The sequence below is a fragment of the Equus asinus genome, unplaced genomic scaffold, assembly GCF_041296235.1.
Source record: "Equus asinus isolate D_3611 breed Donkey unplaced genomic scaffold, EquAss-T2T_v2 contig_803, whole genome shotgun sequence".
In the NCBI taxonomy this organism is placed as follows: domain Eukaryota; kingdom Metazoa; phylum Chordata; class Mammalia; order Perissodactyla; family Equidae; genus Equus; species Equus asinus.
The window spans coordinates 2,632,263-2,647,122 of record NW_027225520.1 but is presented as its reverse complement, the minus strand read 5'-3'; the positions used below and the strand labels follow the sequence as shown (position 1 = coordinate 2,647,122).

General features: G+C 34.8%; 1 protein-coding gene and 1 long non-coding RNA gene across 7 annotated transcripts in view; one reads left to right on the top strand and one right to left on the bottom strand.

The window, feature by feature from the left end:
• Positions 1-1,442: 1,442 nt before the first annotated feature.
• LOC139044378 (centromere-associated protein E-like) overlaps positions 1,443-14,860 on the bottom strand; it is a 50,061-nt gene continuing 36,643 nt past the window's right edge. For 2 of the 6 annotated variants that reach the window (XM_070503871.1, XM_070503875.1), the window contains 10 exons: positions 14,340-14,462; positions 14,092-14,257; positions 13,556-13,710; positions 12,063-12,377; positions 11,678-11,950; positions 11,366-11,524; positions 5,936-6,136; positions 4,180-4,338; positions 2,342-2,632; positions 1,469-1,880 (listed from right to left, as the gene is read on the bottom strand). In XM_070503871.1, coding sequence (XP_070359972.1) covers positions 1,524-1,880; positions 2,342-2,632; positions 4,180-4,338; positions 5,936-6,136; positions 11,366-11,524; positions 11,678-11,950; positions 12,063-12,377; positions 13,556-13,710; positions 14,092-14,257; positions 14,340-14,462 — 2,199 coding nt within the window. In that variant the 3' untranslated portion in view covers positions 1,469-1,523. Of the gene's footprint in view, positions 1,881-2,341; positions 2,633-4,179; positions 4,339-5,935; positions 6,137-11,365; positions 11,525-11,677; positions 11,951-12,062; positions 12,378-13,555; positions 13,711-14,091; positions 14,258-14,339; positions 14,463-14,860 lie in introns of all 6 variants that reach the window. The other 4 variants (XM_070503870.1, XM_070503873.1, XM_070503869.1 and 1 more) reach the window with 4 other exon arrangements.
• LOC139044379 (uncharacterized) lies at positions 12,377-14,492 on the top strand. The gene is made up of 3 exons (XR_011501332.1): positions 12,377-12,510; positions 13,143-13,316; positions 14,355-14,492. It is a non-coding gene; the product is annotated as an uncharacterized lncRNA (long non-coding RNA).

The following is a 14,860-nucleotide window of genomic DNA, read 5'->3' as shown; positions in this document are numbered from 1 at the left end:
CTTATCAAGATAATCATAAAATAACATGTCAGGATACAGATGGTTTTTAAGACAAGTATAAAGAATAGTTTCTAAATTGATTAAGACAATAGGCTTCTAATGTCACTCATTAATATTCTGCATAATTCCACACAGAATTTATTTTCTTTTGAGATTATATACGTAAGTGTATATATAATATACACACAAGTGTGTACATATGTACATATACACACAAGTGTACATATAGATACATATATATACTTGTGCATATATACACATGTATATAGATGCACTCATGTACATATACACATAAGTGCACTAATCTTAAGTGTATAGCTCAATTATTCTTGACATATGTTTACATCTATGTAATAACAACCCAGATTAAAATATAGAACATTTCTAGCACCCCAAAAAGTTCCTGTGTGCCCCCTTACTACAGCCAACCACTATCATGACCTTGGTCATCTTAGGTGACTTTGCCTATTTTTGAACTTATAAACCACAAGGTGTAAATCCATTCTCCCAGTGAAAGGCATCTGAGTTGTTTTCAGTTTTCCACTATTATGATTAGAGCTGCTATGAACATTCTTGTACATATCTTTATGTGGAAGTATGCGTTCTTTTCTCTCAGGTACATACCTATAATCGCTGGGCCACAGGCATGTACATGTTCAGTGTCAGTAAACACTGCCAACGTGTCTTCCAATGTGGCTAAACTATTTCATATCCCCAGAGGATTATAGGCACAAATAAGTCAGACAGCCAATCAAATAACCCTCCCCTCCCCCCATACCTTTTCTTGTAATTTAGTGTTTGAATTTTCTAAATCCATCTGCATATTTGATATTCCATCTGTCTTCTCAGAAACAATCCCTCTGAGTTTATCAATAATTTCCTGGTGCTCCTTCAGATGCATGTGAGCAATTCTTAGTTCCTCTTGTTTTTCCAGATTCTTCATCATTAGAGAAATTTTGAGAACAGTGACATATCTTAATGTTAAAATGTTAGTATTTTTTTAATGAAAATAACATATTTTCTTAGTAAAAATAATAAAACTATTACTTCTTACTCTGTATTTTTGTTGTTAGAAAGTGATAAGCTTTTCCTCCCTGTCCCCACCTCCCACAGCCTGCTTCCACTTTCCAGAGGCAAACATGTTATATGTGCACTATTCTACAGCTTGCTTTTCCTCCTAAGAGTCATTCTGGGCTTTCCATATTAGGACGGTCAAATCTATTCCATTTTTTTATTAGGTGTTGCATAGTATTCTGACATATTGCTCTTGTTTACCCAGTTTCCTTCTGATGGACATTCAGATTGTATCCCATTTTTTATTACAAATTGCTACAATGAACAACACTGTGGTGTATATATGTGTATGTATATATATATATTTCTTTATCTTAACAATTGATTAAGTATACATGTAGGATAAAGTCTATGAAGAAAATATTGCTTACAGAATTTACAATTTTCAAGAACAATACCAAGTTACGTGCCTAAAAGTTTCTATCAGTTCACTCACACCAGCAGCACCATCATGTGAAAGCAGGGCTCACTGCTGTCAGCAAAGCCCACGCTTCCTCACGAGGGAGGGAAGGAGTATCGCTTACTGTAGCTTCCATCTCTCGCAGGCTTTCCCTGAGCTGCTCTCGCTCCGTTCTGAGGGTTTCCTCCACTCTTCTGAGGCCATCTCTTTCCTTAGCAACAAGTTTTATTTCTTCAAGGTTCTCAAGATGTTTCTGAGTCAATTTGAACTTCTCTGTTTCTATAGTTTCCAGAGTTGAATTCTGGGCCTCTAATTGCTTCTTCAATTGCTCTGTTTGATGCATATTTTCCTTGAGATCATTTTTTGCCTTAAGAAGTTGATGTTCTTTCTCCTGAAGTTCTTGGATCTTGAGATAAGCATACAATAAATTATGATATAGATAGATTTGATAAAAAGCTAAATAATAGTTTCTAAATTAATAGGCAAATCTTTACTTGTCTCCAATTTTAGGCTAACTCATATCTTGTTTCTTTACACAAAAGACCTGATTCAAACTCTCAGCTACTCAGATAACAACTTTAAAAAAATACCTGTGCTTTTAAGGCAGTATTTGTGTTTTCTAAATGTATTTGCATATTTAATATTTCATCTGTCTTCTCTGAAACAACTTCTCTGAGTTTATCAATAGTTTCTTGGTGTTCTTTCAGATGCATGTGAGCAATTTTGAGTTCTTCTTTTGTTTCCAGACCCTTTATTAGCATGTGAAGTTTAAAGAATATTTTAACAACATCATCTCAACACTGCCCCCCTTCCCAATTGGCTCAGTTTTAAGGAAACACAACAGATGAAGAAAAGGGTCTAACTGACCTTAACTTCAATTCTTCTTATGTATTCTTTAAGTTTCTCTCTCTCTACTTCAGAGGACTCTTGTAATTTCTGTAGATCATTTCTTTCTTTGGTTATGGATTTTATGTCCTCATAATTTTCACGGAGTTTCTGAGCCAACTCTAGCCTCTCCATTTTCATACGTTCCAACGTTAATTCTCGGTTCCTTAATTCATTCTTTATATTCTCCACGTCATTCATCTTTTCCTGCATCTTACTCATCTCTTCTTGTACACTAAGAAGTTGTTGCTGTTTTTCTTGGAGTTGTTGGCTCTTAAGAAATAAAGTTTTTATTATTACCATTTTGCCATATTATCTTAAAATTCTTATGTAAAATGTACTTTGCCAAACTGAGAGAATCATTATCACAGCCCTGCACACTACCCTAGTGGAAACAGACAAGCAGCACTGAAAGTAAAGCAGCTTCTAGGCATAGTGTCTGTACTGGGCTGAAGAGGGTCCCACCCAAAATTCAAGTCTACCCAGAACCTCAATGTGATCCGATTTGGAAAGAGGGTTTTTGCAGATGTAATTAGTTAAGGATTGAGAAGATACCCTACTGGACTAGGGTTGGGCCCTAAATCCAATGAGAATGTCCTCATAAGAGACGGGAAAGGACGCACAGAGACACAGAGAAGATCCTGTGAAGATGGAGACAGAGATTGAAGTGATGCAGCTACAGAACAAGGACTATCGAGGACAGCGGGAGCCACGGATAGCACAAGGCAAGGAAGGACTCTTCTCTAGAGCCTTCAGAAGAAGCATGGTCCTCCGACACCATGATTTTGGAATTCGAGAATCTAGAAATGTGACAGAATAAATTTCCATTGTTTTTATGCCAGCAAGTTTATGATAATTTGACACAGAAGTCCTAAGAAACTAACATAGTGTCACTTGGTTAATCAAGGAGGCAAAGTAAAAATGCGAAAAATTTAAAAAGAAAAGAGACTGACTAAATATATAGATGTACCTGGCAAATAAACTGTAATTCCTCATCTCTTAAAACCTTTTTGGATAATTTATTTTTAGTTCCAATAAGGTCTTTAGGGGATGGCCCACACAAACACTGAGGCATTAACTTTTACATAAGCCTATTGATATCACCTCTTTGGGAGGAGTATGAAATAGACAGGAGGTTTTAGTAAATTCAATTAGGTTATAGTGAAAGGGATGAGAATTAAGAGAACATATATTAGGAAAAAAACATTCCACAGAAGCACAATGGAAACACTACGCTATTTATAATGCATGTAGCACTGTTCTTAGGATAAACAGAAAGATATCAGTGGGTCCATTTTAGAATTACTAGAGCAGTACAATTGTTCTAACAGTCTTAGCTCTTACACAATTATATTACAACAGCACCTTACTTCTAAAAAAGAAATAATTCAGGAACTTGCAAACATCTAAGAGATGGTAATAGTGACAAATCTTAGAGTTTAGAGAATGACTAATATAGCTCTATATAAGGGCAGGAGCTTTGTTTTACTGACTAATGTATATCAAGTGCCCAGAACAGTGCCTGGCCCACGGTAATGCTCAATAAATATTTGATGAATGAATGAATACATCATGAGTAGTTTAGATGAACCAAGGCCCCCTCTCATTGAAAGACTCTAGGATAATATAATACACACAAAAGAGGTTAGCTAAGATCCTAGTGTGAGTTCAAACTGTCCAAAATATTAGCATTGAGAGCTGTTCATTTGGGAGGTACATTCTATTTCTGGAATTTAGGTCTATTAGAACCAAAATTTATCACCAAAAAAAAAAAAGTTTAGTCAGGAAATATGGCCAGGAAGATAACTTTAAAAATTCACCTTTTCCTTTAGCTTTTCTTCAACTTCTGCCAGTTTCTCACAGGTCCTAGAAAGCTCTTTCTCTTTCTTTATGGTACAGTTCTTTTCTTGTGCAACTATCTCTTGTTGCTTTTTAAGTTCACCTCTAAGAATTCTTAATTCTTCCTGGTTTTCAATGGTCTAGAATTTTTAAAAAGTTGAGATTAAATGACACTAGCTTACATTTAGGAAATCAGGTAAAAATCAGCATTTACCTCAGCCTGAAAATGGAGAAATCATGGCAAACTATATTGGAAAAGACTAACTTAAAAAGAAAGTGAGTCTATTTTGATCATGTAAATGCCAAGAATCTGCTTTCTTATGCTGTTTCTTTATTGCTCAACTTACATTCCTACCACGAGAATTAGAACTGGATTTAGTATTCCATCATAAGAGGTTTGCTTGTTTTCTACCCTGAAGCCAAAAGAGACTGTTTCTAAGCTTTCATCGATAGACGATGAGACTGCAGGTTATAGGCTTTTCATATGCTGGGATGGCTTTGATTTTGAGCAAGCTCAAAACAGCAGCCGTCCTTTGCTAGCATGAATTGGACTAATCTTAGTTATTATGCTTAAAGAGTGACATTCTCAAGTATCAAGACCAAAAAACATTACAAGACAGATACCGAGAAGAAAATACAACTTTTGTCTGTACTCTTATTTACATTCAGCTCTTTGACCAAACAGACAATCCTAAGAAACATGGAAAATTACACAAAAGGTCAGGGTCTACTGTGATCCATAGCAAACTTCTGAAAATATTAATTTCAATCTATTACACATTAGATTGCCCCCACATATAGAAACAAAAACTAAAGTAGGTTTGAAAATATTGGCAAACATTAACAATTAAACATGAAATTTAAGAAAAATTACAACAGCATAAATAAAATAGAAACACTTAGGAACCAATTAACAAAATATGTCCAAGATCTGTACATTGAAATCTATACAACACATCACTGAGAGAACAGTTTATAGAAAGATACACAATAAGCACATAAAAAGATGCTCAACATCTTTAGTCATTAGGGAAAGGCAAATCAAAACAAGGTTACACCCAATAGAAATGGCTAAAATTAAAAACACCAATAATATGAAGTGTTGGTGGGGATGTGGAGCCATCAGAATTCTCTTAATGTGCTGATGAGAATGTAAAACGGTGCAACTATACTTTGGAAATCAGCCTAGTAAATTCTTACCAAGCTAAACATACATCTCCCTATGACCCAGCTATTTCACTTAGATCCATACTCTAGAGAAATAAAAAATATATGTTCATAAAAACATTTGTATGAGAATGTTTATAGCAGCTTTATTCAAAATACCCAAATAGTAGAGATAACTCAAATTTCCATCAATACAGGAGAAAGGCTAAACAAATTGTGGCCTATTCATACACTGGAAGACTACCAAGCAGTAAAAAGGAGTGTAGAAAGAAGTGAGACAAAAGAGCACATGCAGTGTGATTCTATTTGTGTGAAGTTCTAGAAGAGACAGTGAGCTGAGGTGGAAAACATCAGGACAGTGACTATGTGGGGCAGAGGATGAGATCAGGATTGCCTGGGTGGAGGTGGGAGGGAACTTGCTGGGGTGGAGAGAACACAAGTAGAGACATTTGTCAAAAGTCATCACACTGGACACTCACATCAGATACATTTATTGCATGGAAATTATACCTCAATAAAGTTGTAAAAATCTAAAACATACAAAGACAAAAACACATTGCTGAATCTCACCATTCCAATACTGTCCCTCAGGTCAGTCTTCAGTTGCTCCTTTTCTGCAGTAACCCTCTCTAACATTTGTCGCAGTGCTGTTTTCTCCTGTATTAAAGAAAATATCTTTCTCTGTTGTTCAGTTAGCTCATTATCAACATCTGCAATCAGCACTTGGGTTTTTTTGGCTTCCAAACTCTGCTTTTTATCTATGCCAACCATCTAAAATATTAATACATTAGAGAAGAATTTCTTAGTAACAGTTTTAATAATAAAAATAGCCAAACTTCTATTACTTATTATGTACCAGGCACTATTTTCACACAGTGACACATTTAATCTTCCCCATAACCTTACAAGGTAGGCACTATTACTATCTCCGTTTGACAGGCAAGGAAACTGAATCCCAGAGAGGGTAGGTCACTTGCCCAAGGTCACTCAGAGAAGTTATCAGACTTTGAATCCAAGTGGTCTGGTTCCAGAGCTCGTGCTCTTGTGCCTGTTCACTGGTAAGAGCTATGTGGACAGCTATAGATAATTCACAACTATCTTCATGTACGATGGGTTAACCTGGCTTTATGAAGGAGTAAGCCAGCTTAAACTCTCCCTCTTTATTTCTTTCCTTCAAAAGCTGGAAACCATAACTTATGCCCTACTACTAACAAATCTTTATTTTCAGAGTTTTATTATAGATAAGAGGGCAAAAGAGTTTTGTTAGAAACATATTTCATATTATAGTAGCATAATTCACCTTTTCATATTTTTCATATACTGCTTAAGAAAAGCATGTTATATAAATCCATTTATCCATAAATAAGTCTTAACCAAAGGTAACCTGATACATGGACTCCTTGGTAAAAGGAGACAAAGATTGATGTTACCAGTATGAAATTAGGGTATCACCATATAATCCTATACTAGCCCAGTAAAAACACTCAGCTGAATATTGGTCACAGATGTTTAAAAAGTTTTTATAATAATCTATATTTAATTAGAAAAAAAAGAAAAAGAAAAAAAATCATCCAATGACACCAACTTCACACAACCACTATTAGAATTTGGGAATATTTCCTTCCAGAGTTTCTTCTATTAAAAGAATTTTTTTAACATTGCAATTATGACTACTTTACATATAAGATCCTTTTTAGTTTTTCTTTCCCACTTAGATTAGATGATATGCATTTTCCCATGCTGTTACATAATCTCCAAATTATAATTTTTAGTAGTTGCTCAATTCTCTAGAGTGGATACAGACAAACCATATTTCATTTGGTTAGCCCCTTCTTTTTGGCAATCTGCATGAGCTTCTACAAGGATGAGCAGAGAGCTAACTACAACTACAGGAGAAATTAAGGCAGGAACACAGAGTCTTTGGGATTAGTCAGTCAGCTACTATAATTCAGAATCTTGCATCTTTACTCCTAAATATGGAAATGTACACAAAACAAAGCAGATTGAGACAAAGTGCAAAACTGAACTCAGCCTAGAAAGTATTCCAGCTACCATGGTTATGAGCAAATCTAATAGGTCTAATTATTAAATAAGGAAAAAAATTGTGTCCTTTATATGAGAATAAGCCTACTAATCACAAAGTTTAAAATTTCTGTTGAGACACACTAGAGAAACTCATTTCCAGAGAGAGACACATCAAGCAGGATTGAAAACGGGCACTCCTAGAGGCTTCATGATAGACCTACTAGGCTATCATAGGCTGCCCTCTGGTGCTCTGATAAACAGGTTTATCTGGAAATCCCTAGACCCACTGCATTATCCTCATGGGTGATTCCAGCATGAACACGATTTCACAAGACCAAGCTCACCTCAGCATTGCATCCCAGATTTCAGAAACCCTGATGAACAGAATGGCCCAGGAGAATTTCCAGTTAGACCCTTTTATCAACACAGATGATTCCAGCATGAACTTAATACCACAGACTGGCTGGTCCAGTGAGTGTAACTCTCCTTTTCCCTCACTCCGCCTCTACTGCTCCTTCTCATGGGGCCCTGTGACTGCATTTTGCATTTGTTTAAAAGCGGCTACTGACTGTGCATTTATTTTCAAAAAACTATTGAAAAACCTTTCCCCTTATAAAAGTGGAAGTTATAAATTTTAAATCAAGGTCAAGTGCCTTTGGCCCATAGTTGACCCAAAATATAGATAAACTGAGAATACAAGATATAGAGCAAGTGAAAATGCTTTCTAGGAAAGAATGACTGAAGCATAGGGAGAGAGGAAGAGAAAGCTCCTTTTCCAAGGCAGGAATATTGTACCCCAGAGTAAATGGGAAAAAAGAAGCTCATTATATAGAGTAATAGTATATAAAGGTATATAGAGGTTTCTTTACATAAGTTGGATCTTACTGAATTGTTCTTTAGTATGTATCTGTTTTTATTTAATAATGTATCCTGGAAATTTTCCAATTGTAGATAATGTCTACTTTAAAGAAATTCCATGACTATACAAAACTCTATTACATTTCTATACATTAACAATAAACAATTAAAAAAGGAAATAGAGAAAACAATCCATTTACAAAAGCATCAAAAAGAATAAAATATTAAGGAATAAACTTAACCAAGATGGCAAAGGCTTGTACAATGAAAACTACAAAATGTATCTGAAATACATTAAAGACACAAATAAATGGAAAGACGTCTCATGTTCACAGATTGGAAGACTTAATATTGTTAAGAAGTCAATGCTACCCAAAGCGATCTACAAATTTAATGCAATCCCTATAAAATCCTAATAGTGTTTTGCAGAAATAGAAAAATCCACCCTGAAATTCATATGGAATCTCAAGGGACTCCAAACAGGCAAAACAATCTTGAAAAAAGAACAGAGCTGAGGGTCTCACACACCCTGATTTCAAAACTTACTACAAAGTTATAGTAATCAAAACAGCTCAGTACTGGCATAAAGACAGATATATAGACCAATGAAATAGAAAACAGAGCCCAGAAATAAACCTTTGCATATGGTCAAATGATCTTTAACAAGGATGTCAAGACCATTCAATCATAAAGGATGGTATCTTCAACAAATGGTGTTGGGAAAACTGGATATCTCATGCAGAAGAAAGAAGTTGGGCCCTTACTTTACATCATATAAAAAAGTTAACTCAAAGTAGATCAAAGACCTAACCATAAGAACTAAAACTGTAAGATGCTTAGAAGAAAACATGGGAGAAAAACTTCATAAAGTGGATCTTGCCAATGATTTCTTGAATATGACACCAAAAGCACAGACAACAAAAGCAAAAAGAGATAAACTGGACTACATAAAAACTACAAATTTCTGTGCACCAAAGGACACAATCAACAGAGTGAAAAGGCAACCTAGGAATGGGAGAAAATATATGCAAGTCACACAATTGATAAAGGGTTAATATCCAGACTATATAAAGAATGTCTAAAATTCAACAACAAAAACCAAACAATCCAATTTAAAAATGAGTAAAGACTTGAACAGACATTTCTGTAAAGATATACAAATAGCCTACAAGCACATGAAAAGATGCTCAACATTACTAGTCATTAGGGAAATGCAAATAAAAACCACAATGAGATATCATCTCACACTTATTAGGATAGCTACTGTGAAAAAAGGAGAAAATAATACGTGTTGGTGAGAACTTGGAGAAATTGGAACCCTTATGCACTGCTGGTGGGAATGTAAAATGGTACAGCCATGATGGAAAACAGTATGACAGTTCCTCAAAAGATAAAAAACATGATCCAGTAAATCTGACATCCAAAAGAATTGAAAGCAGGGTCTCAGAGAGATATTTGTACACCATGTTCATAGCAGCATTATTCCCAACAGCAAAAAGGTGAAAGCAATCTTCAGTGCCCATTAATGGGTGAATGGTTAAACAAAATGTAGTATATACATACAATGGAATATTATTCAGCCCTAAAAAGGAAGGAATTTCTGATGTATGCTGCAACATAGAGGAACCTTGAGGACGCTATGCTAAATGAAATAAGCCAGTCAAAAAAAGACAACATACTGCATGATTCCGCTTATGTGAGGTACCTAGAGTAGCCAAATTAAGAGAGATAGAAAGTGGAAAAGTGGTTGCTAGGGGCTAGAGGAGGGAGGGAATGAGGAATTGTTTAGTGGGTATAGAGTTTCAGCTTCACAAGATAAAAAGAATTCTGGAGATTGGTGGCACAACAACGTGAACGTACCTAACACTACTGAACTGTTTGCTTAAAAATGATAAAGATGGTAAATTTTATGCTATGTATATTTTACCACAATTAAAGATACAAAACAAACAAAAATAAATTTATACATATATATATATATATGAATGACTACTACTCCAAGCTATGGATGTATGAAAGATTATTTCACCATTCTCCTATTGGTGAACGTTTTAAATTCCCAGTAGTAATTATTCTGGATTAAATAGTATTAAGTATAATAACAATGAAAAATAGTATAAAAAATTCTGACATATAAAAGGTATTTTTGAAAAGTAGAAATGCATTGTAAATAAATCAGTTATATAAAATTACAGGCAATCCCGTTATGGACTGAATTATGTCCTCCCAAAATCCACATGTTGAAGCTCTAAGCCCCAAAATGACTGTATTTGGAGAGAGGGCCTTTAAGGAGAGTAATTAGGGTTAAATGAGATCATATGGCTGGGGCCCTAACCCCATAGAACTGGTGTCCACTCCAGAAGCAGAAGAGAACCAGAGCTCTCTCGGCTCACACACAGAAGGGCCATGTGAGGAGAGGTGCCATCTGCATGATAGGAAGAGGGCTCACAAGAAACTGAATTTTCTAGCTCCTTAACCTTGGACCTCTAGCTTCTACAACTGGGAAAAAGTAAATTTCTGTTGTTTAAGCTACTTAGTCTATGATATTTTGTGATGGCAGACTAATATACCTCCCTTTTAAAAAATCATCATTAGCATCCTAGCCTTTCTTGTATATAATTAAATAACAAAGCAGCTCTTCTCCCCAGGTTTCAGGACAAAACGAACCATGCTGCCTAGAATAAGCTGAGATTTAAGCACAGCACAGCTCTAGAAACAGACATGAACACGACACACACATCGATAGTGAACTCTCAACTAGTACACAAAATCTGATATAAAACAAATATTTTACCCATAAGTAATAATAAGCACTCAATCTTTCTTACATTCTTAGAATTCAAAGGGGCTTTTAAAGATGTTTAAAATACACCAGGCCTCGGAAAATATCAGCTCAAAGTTTGAACTAACATTTTTGCCTTTTCCTTTTCCAACTGATTGTAAGCAGTTATATCTGAAGTTATTTCAAAGACACTAGGGCTAATCTTGTAAACTGTTGTTAGTTATTCACTGTGAATAATCAATAGGATTGAGGTCACCATTATGTACTTAAGTGTCTGAAGTTAAGGAGAAAGCTCACATATAGTATATGAAAACTCGAACAGAAATACCCTTTACCTTTTCCTGAAATTCATCCGAATTTTCTCCTATGTTTTCCTCTATACGCAAATTCCTGGAAGTTTCCTCAGAAATTTTCATTTTCAGTGTGTTAACTGTTTCTTGGTGTTGTTTTAAAGACTCAAGAGCATTTCGTAATTGTTCTTGGGTATCTATGTTCTTTGTCAGAGAAAGGGAACACAATTTCAATTAGAATAATGTGAAACAATGAAAATAACTTTATAGTTACTGCTTGATCATAAATAATAACTGATGGCTCCTGAACGTCTTGAAGAGGCTCTGAGTTTTCAGTTTACTCTGTCAAAGCCTCACCATGGTCACGGTGTCCTGAATGTCACTTCTGAGCTGGTCCCTCTCAATCTGCAGGCTCTCTTGGAGCTGTTTCAGGCCATCTTTTTCTTGGGTTAAGGTTCTTACTTCTGCTAAGGTTTGTTGAAGTTTCTCAGTAATCAGTGCTTTCTCCCTTTCGACAGTTTGCAGCCTAGAATCTCTACTTTCTAATTGTTGCTTCAGCTCTTTCACTTCATTTAACCTTTCTTGACTCTCAGCTGTTTTCTGCTGAAGTTCCTGGGTTTTGTAAGAAAGCTTTAAAATAAGAAAAAGTTACTGTGAGAAGCAGAGCATTCTGTGGCATCTATATAGAAGCCAAACCCCAGAAAACTAAAGACCATTTCCATAGAGGGTGTGTTGTACCAACCTCCATGTTCAAAGCATCCAAGCTTAAACCAAGTGTTTGAGCTTCTTTAGAGAGATTTCCTATGTTCTGACTCATTCTTGCATTCTCCTCAAGGACCATCTTATACTTTTGCTCAGTTTCAACATGTTGATTTTTAAAATCTTGGAATTCTTGATCAGTTCTTTTATAATTCAACTGGCTAGCTGCTAGGTCACTTTTAGTTTTCCCAACTTCTTCAAGTAAATCTTGAATTCTACTCTCTTTATGAACTACTTCAGAAAACAATTTGTCTTTTTCTGATGTTATTTTACAGAGCTCTTCAGATTTGTCATTTATCTACGGAAAAGAAATAAAATTTAGCTATGTTAGCAATATAAGATCCACTACAGCAGTTATCAGGAAAAGAAAAGCTTTATCTGCAAAAAAGAAAAAAGACATTGAAATTAAGCACAGATTTGACTGAGGAAAGGTAATATTTTTATTGTCACATCTTTATAACAATATATTATCCTGCTTAACTTTACCATCAAAGTTTTGTTTGGGTTCTAGTAAGGATTGAGTGGAGAAGAAACACTTAATTAGGATGTCTTTATTTCCTTATCTATCATTCTAAAGTGTTTTCTAACTTTATGGTGTTTCAGGCATCTTATGGTTTTTCTTAGAATTTGACTTATTATTTTCTTTCTAAAGGCTTTGAATGCAGCTCAGATTTCCAGAAACTTAATCCATGAATAATTTAAATTTTAAATAACTTAAATTTAAACTATTATTTAAGTAATTAATTTAAACCAACAATATCCAGCTTATAAATAGTTTAATCATTGTGAAAGATAAAGGAGAAGGAAGTGGGAAAAAGAGAGGAGAGCCAAAGTTGAGACAAAGGAGAGGGAGCGAGACAGTAGAGCTCTTGTAACCACAGGCTCAGGGTAGGAGGCAGGTCTGTGTAACTCAGCTTTTAGATCCATAACTATGTGTTGGGCTAAAAAACAGCATGTACTTTAAAGAGTTTTTAGGATGACTAAATAACGTTGCTAAAGTTGTTTAGCATGATGCTCACCATGTAGTAAGTACTCAAATTCTTGTCCTTTTTATTTCTTTCAGAAAGGCAGAAAAAGGAAAGGCTGGCAGAAGGTTTCCGGAATTGCTCACTAGGCTGCAATATTTACGTCAACCTCTAAAACTTCATCAATGCCACCCTCTTTACCTCCTTACTCTCCTTTATTCAACATAGTGATATGACCACAGCAACAGCACCAAAAAAGATAAAGACTAAGGGTGGGCCATCAATCTCTGTTGAAAAGCACTACATCTGAGGACTATAGAAATGGCCCCTACATGGATCTCATTACTAAGTATACTGTTACATATTCTTTGAAAATGTTCCTAACAAGCAGGGTCAAATGTTTACAGTCTCTTCACTGTTACTTTAAAACAAACTATGGCAAAATATTTAAGGCAATATTGCAAGGGTTTTTATTTCAAAGTAAGAGTTATTTGCTTAAAAACATATTTACCTCTTTCCTTAGCATTTCTACTTCTGAGGGTAAAGATTTCAACTCTGAGAGCAAATTAACTTCTTTATGCAAAGCTTCATTTTCTTCAACTTCTTTATTCAGTTCTTTCTGGAGATCAGTAATCTTTCTTCCTGATTCCAAATTACAGAGCAAATCTAGGATATTTTTGGTAAATTAAACAGTTTGCAGTTATTGGGACAATTTAAATTACATACAAACTTAGATTACTTAATCAGATTATATAAAATTTATTAAAGAAAGAACCAGTGTTGGTCAACAGGTAATCCAATTGTTAAAAGTTCTTGAATCGCCTTTTTCAAGATCGGGTCCAATTCATTTGAAAAATAATTCTTAAACCTTTATAATTTGAAGTCCATGGAAACACTTATAAATACTGACACCAAATGATATTGAAATTTAATATTAGGCTACTTACAAACATCAGAGAACAATGGACTTTTAATCATTGGAATGGAGGTGCAAAATCCTTTAGGCAGTTGGATTTGCAAAGAGGTAAGTCTGAAATTATAAAATACCTTTTGGAACTTTTCCATCTATAAGGCAGGTGAGTTTTGCTATTTCATTAAAAGAAGATTGTAATTCTTTCTCCAGATCAACTTGCATTTTCTTCTTTGCCTCCAACTGCCTTTGATATAACTGAATATCATTTTCCATTTGCTTGCATGCACTTGCAAGTTCTTTCTATGAGAGAAACAATACAAATTCACAAAAATGTAGTGATCATTACAACTGCTTTATTATAAATATAACAAAAATCACTTACCATTTTCTCTTTCAGCTCCAGATTTTCACTCCTGAGACAGGCTGCTTCTCTCTTGGCATCGAGGGCTACAGCCTCAGCATCGAACAGAGTCTGTTTCATCTGTTTGAGGTCTTGAATGTTTTCCTATACACACAACAAAAAGGATTTCCTGAAAGCTAACTTTCTTAGAGTTGGAAAAGACTTTAGAGAACACACACACAGATGTCATTCCTAACAAATCAAAAATGGTGAAAATACGTTAATCACCAAATTTTTTTTAGGATAGATGAAAAGAAATGACATTTTCGAAAATAAAAATATTTTTAAAAATTCTGGTTATCTTTTTCCAAATTATAAAAGCACTATATATATAGAAGTACTGTAATTTAAGAAATCTGTTATTGTTTAAAAAAGATTAACACAATTGTTGCTCAGCTAGCCTGTTAAAGTTTCCTACGTATTTTTAAATTATTCTCTCCAAAACATGACAGGTGAGCAATTAATAGTTAAAATTAAGAATATTAAATCACAAACTGAAAAAA